This window comes from Drosophila albomicans, chromosome 2R, assembly GCF_009650485.2.
Source record: "Drosophila albomicans strain 15112-1751.03 chromosome 2R, ASM965048v2, whole genome shotgun sequence".
NCBI lineage: Eukaryota > Metazoa > Arthropoda > Insecta > Diptera > Drosophilidae > Drosophila > Drosophila albomicans.
In genome coordinates, this window is record NC_047631.2 from 9,299,810 (window position 1) to 9,308,651 (window position 8,842).

General features: G+C 36.0%; 1 protein-coding gene across 1 annotated transcript; it reads right to left on the reverse strand.

The window, feature by feature from the left end:
* Window positions 1-1,699: 1,699 nt before the first annotated feature.
* LOC117575745 (venom allergen 3) lies at window positions 1,700-2,768 on the reverse strand. The gene is made up of 2 exons (XM_034260099.2): window positions 2,551-2,768; window positions 1,700-2,492 (listed from the first exon to the last, which is right to left on the reverse strand). Exons 1-2 carry the CDS (start codon window positions 2,758-2,760, stop codon window positions 1,947-1,949), a joined length of 756 nt encoding a protein of 251 aa, XP_034115990.1. The 5' UTR covers window positions 2,761-2,768; the 3' UTR covers window positions 1,700-1,946.
* Window positions 2,769-8,842: the final 6,074 nt, after the last annotated feature.

An 8,842-nucleotide genomic window follows, 5' to 3' on the forward strand; every position in this document is an offset into this window, starting at 1 on the left:
CAAAGGAATTTCATCTGTGTGAAATTTGTATGTTAAACACACATGAAATCACATCAACATCAGAGAAAGGACACTTTAAGTTTGCAGTGAACTCAAATTGACAATAGCGGCAAACTGAAAGCAAGCATCATACTTAGTGGCAACTGTAATCAAAGTCAGATTTGATGCAACGTTACTTCTGTAACTGAAGAATATTAAAGTTAGGTTAAACTTAAAGTTTTTTGTTGTGCTAGGCTTCTAAGCCCAAAAGCCAAACTTTGCAGTGCTTTGGCTATATAAAAAGTTCAAGGCTCATGCAGCAGCAGCAACAGCATCAGCAACATCAGCACTGAGGGAACAGGATATTAACTGGGTGTGTGCGTGTGTATGTGTGCGAGTGTGTATCTGTGTGTGATACGCTGCGTTTAACACAAATGAATATGAATGCGGGCGCAAGAGACAGCAGAGGGCACGTAAAGAGGAGACAACAAGAGGAAAAAAGAGAGGAGGAACATTGCGCTAAATAAAATTTAATGTAGTGCGAAACGTTTATGAGCTGCAACCGCATCTGATGATGAGAGATGCTGGGTGAGCGAGATGCTAGCTGAGAGCTGAATAACGTAGAACAGAGAGCGTGAAGAGAGGAGAGCTAAGAGCGAAGAACTGCAAAACTGCAAACGGAGACTTGAGAGCTGAGCGCTGAGCGCAACGAAGCGGAGCGTTAAATAAACAAGTGGTTAAGTGCTCAAAAGTTAACTGGGTGGAGCTGCTGCAGCTTCGAGAGTTCAGTTCATCTTAGTTCAGCTTCGGTTTCATTTGGGCAATTGAAAAGTTGCGTCGAGTGCTCAAAGTTTTGATACCTCTAAGCCATATTGCGTATACGCAAAAGGTAAAATACATTTCGCTGATTTAAGTAGAGCCATAAAGATTACAACACCTTGATTGTGAATTTTTTAAATACGTGAACTTATTATTACTTAACAAAAAAGAATAGAAATAGAATTTAAAAAGTATTATACGAATTAAAAAAAAAAGTATAATTTTGAAATTTAATTCCTTTATCTTTTGCCTAGTTAAAGTTATAAATATGAAATTGTCTCTATCTCGATTGTGCAAGTCAAATTTCTTTTCAGGCAACGTTTGATGATGTCTTACACATTTTTATACCCGTAACCCATAGGGTAGAAGGGTATTTTAACTTTGTGCCGGCAGGAAATGTATGCAACAGGTAGAAAGAGGCATCTCCGACCCTATAAAGTATATATATTCTTTATCAACATCAACAGCCGAGACGATCTAGCCTTGTTCGTCTGTCCGTCTGTGTGTCTGTCCGTCCGTCCGTATGAACACCTAGATCTCAGAGACTATAAGAGATAGAGCTATAATTTTTTCGACAGCATTTGTTATGTTTGCACGCAGATCAAGGTTTGTTTCAAATTTTTGCCACGCCCTCATCCGCCCCCGCAAATCAATAAAACCGAATAACAATTTTAAAGCTACAGAATTTTGGTGTATACAATACTAACTATAGTATTTATGATTTCTGAAAATTTGATTGCGATCAGATAAAAATTGTGGAAGTTATTAAAGAAATACTTTTGTATGGGCAAAACCGCCTACTTACTAGGGGTCTTGGTTGCTTTGTCCGACAATCTGGTATATTGTACCGTCTATAGTATATTTTAAATGTGGTACTATATGGATATAACAAATGTACCGTTTGGTATATTTTTAGTATATTTGTATTTTCGGTATATTTTCTTTTATTTAAAATGGGTAGCGGGAATCTCACAGTCGAGCACACTCGACTGTAACTTTCTTACTTGTTTCTAATTGCATAAGACACACATAATAGAAACTCACGAATGTAATTATTTAAATTGCAAGTAATGCATATCAATGTCAAGCTGTATTTACATATTACACATTTTCTCCATTTGATTTGAAATAAAGAATATTTTCTCACACTATTGTAAATCGTACAGCGCTTGTCCAGCCTTTGCTTTCTCATTATAGAGACACGTAAAATAATGTATCTTGTCTATGCCATCTTTTTTTATTAACATGCCGCAGCCGAAGCGATGAATTCGCTTATTAACTATGTTGGCAAAAGCATTTTCTTTTTGCGTTGCATTTGCTGGGAAACTCGTGACAAACGACTCATCGTACCTGTTTTCTACGTAACTCCAAGTATTTCTGAATTCATGCACCATTACTCCTTCCGGATAGCTTCTAGCCCTTCGAGATGTTGAGGTCGATTTGGCCACGTTCAAGAAACGTGGCGTATTCACACACTCGCTGGCAACTTTATCGTTGCAGAAATTTGTGATTCGCATTGCCAGAATCGAGAGCTCGTCATCCCAATGAACATCGGGCAATGGCTTGGCCAGTGGTAAATTCTTCCATTTCGTGCTTGACAATCTTCGCCGGGCATTATTATGAAGATCCTCTAATTTCATTTTGAACTTTTCCATGTTGACGCCTTCACGGGGTTTGGTGCATTGGGGTCCCCACTTGGGTGGGAATTGTGTTAAATGATTGATTCAGATTGATACGGATTGCAATACTTACAAATGGTCTCTCACATGCAAGGTGTATTACATTCGGCGGGCAAAGTCCTTTTTGGCAATAGTCAGTAGGTGGAATTGGCGTACGAAGTTCTCCTCGCATTTTGTAAAATAACACTTTCGTCTTGAACATTACGTTATCCCATCGGGGAATTCCATAGAGTTCATCTAAGTGTAGAAATATGAATAATAGAACCGCGAATCGAGCGTTCATCTTCTATAGTTTAATCACATACTGAAATTACTCTTAAAATTTGTTGCTAGCTTTGTTAGCATCAAATTCGATTCAGGTTCCACTTATTAGCACTCTTGCTAATGCGATACTCTATATTTTGGCTATAGTATTTGATGTCTATCTTAATAATAGTAAAACAAATACGGTAATATTGTTAAAGTATACCAAGTCAATATACCATAAGATATATTTGATATATCGATATTCTACAACACACAAAATATAATATATATGCCGGATAGCATTTAAGACCCAACAGCTTCAGGCATTTTTTCTTACGATATAAAATAATTTCTAAAATATATGTCTATATTATACAACTATAATCATAAAGATTTTAATTCTTTTCCATATACTAAAAATTTACTTCATCTTTAAAATTGTGTTGAAATCTCATATAATTTTGATATATAATACACCTTCAGCCTTCGGGTCGATAAATTAAAATGGTGAAATACATATTGGAAATATAGAACTCTTTAATGTCGTAAAGATTATCAAATCCAAATTGAATCGGAATGTCACATCGTATCTATGCGAAACGAATCAATTGAGTGCACCTGAGATGAGAATGCTCGGCTACTAAACACTCTGTGCTACCAATAAATCCAACTAGAAATTTGCATGCAGTTTAATTTGCGATTTTAGATGGAAAAAAGCGAGAGATGTAACGTAAATTTAAATAATAAAGAGAGCGAACGCAACTCGTGTATGACTGTGAAATTTGCATTCAAATAAAAAAATATATGTATATTGAATGCATTTCAATGCACTTTTCAGTTGAGTGTGAGATCCTGCCAGGACTTGCTAGACTGCAGTTGCGTGTGCTATTGACAGCTTTCATGACAGTTTAATTATTTTATAAAAGTGATTTCTGCGGTAAATCAAAACTAAATTGAATGCACTTGACAGTGAACTGCAGAGATAGAATATAAAGTCTGATATTGATATTTCCCTTTTATATATGTATGGACATATGTATTGTAAAATTAAATGAATAATATTTTCAACAAAAAAAGTATATGCATAGAAATGATATTAACCAAAACCTGTTGATTAATAAATCCCTTTCATTAAAATTAAACTGTATAAGAGACTCAAAATTATGAAAATAAATCAGTAATAAAATTATATATAAATTTGTATTTTGTCTAGAATAACGCGTTTTACAAAACTGATATCGATAATCTATCGATATTTAGGTATTACCGAAAAGATTGAATGCCATATGAAGAAGAGAAGAAAAGAGCAATCGAGGCGGAGAACTATCAATATTCATCGATAATAGATATTTAATAATATTGTATCACATATATAAACATAAAGCAAGAACAAGATGAAAACAAGAATAAAAATATTGCTTGAAGCGATTAAATCGTACGCCGACCTATCTAGTAAGTTCAACTTTTTCTCTCGTTCTCTTTGTTTCTTTCTCTGTCTATTTGCCATCTAAAATAATAATAAGACAAGCGACCTATACAGTCGTCACTTAAACTGTCCAACTGTATGCCTCTTGAGGCACTCACTGGCCAATTCAATGAAAAATAAAAGAAAACTTTTTGCCTTTTCTTTGCGCGCGAATGAAGCGGACATGAAACGCACTTTGCTCCGACCTCTATGGACAATTTCCGTTTCCTGTTGTTATGTGAACAGCTGTTGTAGCTTTGCTGCTGCTGCTGCTGCTGCTGATAGGCGCTATCATAAAAAAGGCAGACAATTGTGGTCAGTCCATTGGGAGCATCTTTAGCTATCCTTGAAATTCTGAACTTAGATTTTCTCTCTCCCTCTCTCTTTATTGTTTTTGCTTTCTATTAGATGATCAATTTTTGAACACTTTGGGTGCAATTGAAATGAACTTAATATGCAAACACTTTGCACCTGCTGCTAACTTCAATCTAATCGCCAAGCTTTTTACGTGAACACATATCACTGGCAAAAGCCAAAGCTAAGCAGCACATTAGTCGAGCACTTAGCTCAGGGTATTAGTACCACATAACCCTCTCCATCTCTCTCCGTTCATCTATCTCCCTCTTGGACGTACAAATAGCCATTTCTTACCGGTCAGTTGGTCAAAACGGTTTGCTACCTTTTAATGCGTTTAAGAGCATTTACTTTGCTTCACTTTGCTTCAGCTACTTACTTGAAATTCAGTTCAGAAATTGCCGGTCAGCAGCTGCTGCTAGTGCTGCTGGTTGCCACTTGTTGCTTCCACCCACCAGAAGCGGCTTAAGTCCCCTCTTTGCTGGCTTGCCACCAACCCGCTGGCCAACACATGTGCGAGCTGATTATGTTAATGCCGTGGCCCATTTAATGCGTTGCCAAGTCAAACAGCTTTTGCGGGCGCGCGCTCTTCAAATTAAATTAAAAAGTTCAAGTGAAAAGCGAACTGGCAATTAAATTAAAACTTTGCAATTTTATTTCAATTTTATGACTCGCAATCAGAGATAAGGTGAGGTGTTAGTTCAACAAATCATTTTAAAAAGAGAGAGAGAATAAGTTCGTAATAGGATTATTTGTATCAAATGTTATTTTTAACCCAATGGTAAAACAATTAGGAGATTATTTTTGCTGCTAAATGGATTAACTACATTATGTAGAAGGGTCTAAAGGATATGTGTAAATAATCTATATTTTTTATAAAAGGTTCAGAGTCGATTTAATTTGACATTCATTTATGTATTGCCTTCTCTTTTAAGTTTAAAATTTGTAACTTGTACATCGTTAGCTTCTATCTGAATAACATACTGTTTTTTTAAAATTTAATTCGAATTTGGCTATGACTAAAAACACTAACTTAGTTTTAATTGGTTTGGATATTAACAAAAATCCTTTTAGGCATTATTTCTTAATTATAGAAATAAAGTATTTCTGAGTATTATGAATTATTTCCGAAATTTATTTTTGGGTGTTTGGATGGCAACAGGAATATGTATAAATTTTAATCTAGACTCCAGTCTTAAGTACGACTTTTCAGCGAGAGTTAATAATTGTAGTAATAGATATAAAATTCCAGGTAAGAAGCTCAGCTTAGCAGCAGCATCAAGAGCTTAATAAACATTCATTTACCGTTTCTTGAAGCTTTTGTTTACTTCCAACCTCTTATCGCAAATGAAAAGCTGCTCGGAAAGTTGACCTGCATTTAAAGCTGCTTAAGTGGTCGCCAACCCTCCGGAGAAAAGGCAAAGGAATGTTCTCTGTTCTTTCTCTCTTTCTCTGTCTGTATGTGAGAGCAATCAGAGAGGCTAAAGAGGGCGGTGGGGTATTTGTATTGTGGAAGTTTGAGGGTGTGGCACAAACAAAAATTCATTAAAATTTTGCATATTTTTAAAACTTGAGTGACCCGCGACGCGCCTTGGGGTAATTTCGGCCTTTAAAGTTCGCCTGTTCTCACAATAACAACAAGAACAGCAACAGCAACAGCAAAATCAACAGCAGCAGCAGCAGCAAATTCTCTTGTTTATGCCACGTAATGTGGCAGCTTAAGTCTGCTGCCCCCGAAAAGTATGCAACGAAATCCTCTAGCCGAGTGTAAAATTTAAGCACACAGCAAACAAAACAAGCTAAAAAAAGTTTTTAATATGCGGATAGCTTTAATTAAATATGTTTTCCACTTGGCGAACCCAAAACGAAACGAAAAGAAAGCAACAAAAAAATGGAGAATATAAACAGCAAAAGCAAAAATAACAAAACTGTGGGCGTAGCTTTGTGTGTGTTGTGTTCAGAGTGTAGAGAGTGTTTGTATTTTGGTTTTCCTTTTATTTTACATAAACATTTATGTCGGTCTGCTGTGGCAAACAAACAATTTGTTTTGCTGCTTTCCGAGGTGCTTTTGCCTAGTGAACTAAATGCTGGATGAACGTTGTTGTTTCTACACTATTTCTTAAATAGCTAAGAGCAGAAAAGAGGAGATTTTAATTAGTGACCTTTGTGCTGATGACTAAATCTTTTTTGATACGTTAAAGGCTGCCTCTCAAAACAAATAAAATAATTTTTAATTATAACTGGCCATAGATTGTGGATGGTGAATGCTCTCAATGTGAAAATCATTTGCATGTTACTTTTTTTAATTTAATTTTCAACGCTTCATTTCCATTATCAGCTGCATACAATCTTCATTATTAATTTGATTATTAAATACATATATATTTTGCTTTTATTCCATTTTAATACATTGTATTCAGTGGCTCTGTCTGGGTCTGAAAATGTGCTGAAAGGCTTTCAGCACATCGCAACTCTGCACTGTGTTCTGTCTCCATTGATAATAATTTATTATGAATTTCTTTATTATTTTTCGGTGTCGCCAGCTTCGATTCACAGTAGCCATTGTTGTGTTGCTTTTCGCACTTCTCAATGCTTTTCCTCCCGCTCGCCTTCTCCCTCAATCTCTCCAACTCTCCCACTCTCAATTCACAGTTCTCGTTCGTTGTCTCGTTCATTTTGTTTGCCTACAAGGAAGTTTAAATAAACATAAAATGACGACACGCGCATGAATAAGGCAACAGCTACGACGTCTGCATATGCAGCATATATAAAATTTATACCTTACACACACTTTGACACGCTTCCACTCCCACACACAGATACACTCCCACACACACACACACACATACACGCACAGTTGCCATATGAAAAACAAACAAATTGACATGCCGATGCCGAAAATGCAAACAGAATGTGTGCGGAAGCGAAGTGGGATCTTTTTGCTACTGTTTGGTAAATGTTTTAAAAATTGTTGTAAAATTCATCGGATATGAAAATCTAATGATTTGTAAAGTCGCCGATAAGCGCAGAGCGCAGCAACAAAAACTCCTGTTGTTGTTTCTGTTGCGTGATTCGTGTCGGGAAAAGTGTGAAAGGATTTTCCGCATTTATTCAAATATTAATATTTGCTTTTTATCCCAGCCCATCCATATGATTGCGATTGCGATTGGAAATGCGATTGCGTGTGCCTCTGGAATTATTGAAAACTTTTGCTTCCAAAGTTTTCCCTCCTGTTACGTCGAGCATGTTAGGCTGCTTTTTTGGGGGCACCCTTAAGTTTTCATGCCCCACCAACGCATGCCACAAATGTTTGCCCAAGGAATTCAATGGACCAAAAAAGTTAGCACAGTCTAAAATCAGAAACAAAATCAATTCAAAGTTTCTGCCACTATTTTGTGCTCCTTTTTTCAGTGGGTCAACGCAATGGGCTCCGCCTCCTCAATTGATGAAGCATCTGGGTCTCAGAATGCGGACGCATGTATATACATATATAACATATAGTTTATAGTATATGTAAGAGGATTAACATCCATTATGTTGTAAATTATGCATCTGAGTTCGCTCGTAACGCATATTTTGCAATGCGTATTGTGTAAATTTCATTTATTTTTAGATTTATATTTTTGCTCTTATACGAAATCTCTGTTCGGTTTCAAGCGTGCGGCATTAAAAAATATTTACTGTGTCTAGACTTTGTTCCGCATAAATCAAATGCAACGGCCAAAGACTCGGCTACTGCAGTTTTCGGTCATAAAAAAAAACTGAAGCAAGGAAAACAAGAGTGTTGCCAAAGGTTTATTATGCTGCACTTGAAAATATCCTGCAATAAAAAGCTGAGTTTCAAGATAATCAAGTTTTGTTACTTAGCTGAAATAAAAAAAGTGAAATAACCATAAAAATAAAATCAACTATGTTTTTTATGATATAAAAAATGTTCTCGCTTTTAAATACTCTCTTGATTACATGACCAACAGGGTATCCAAATACAAAAATAAATAAAATGGTAGCCATAATGTAGTTGCATGAGTGTGTCCCTGGATTGCGTATACTTAATGTGAAGCGTATGTGGCGTCAAGTTTTACGAAAGTGGCAAAATGTGCAAAGACCTTGTGTGCAAGTGTTTGTTGGATTTTTGAGAATTTTATTTATATGTTTTTGTGTCAAGTTTTAGTTGGATTTATACTGCAAAGTATCGCAAATGAATTTAGAAGTGAGTGCCAAGCAATTAGTTTAGTCATGGGTTTAACATTAAGTGTAATTCGAGCCGTCGAACATATTTATAGAAGAACGCATCGTTGGA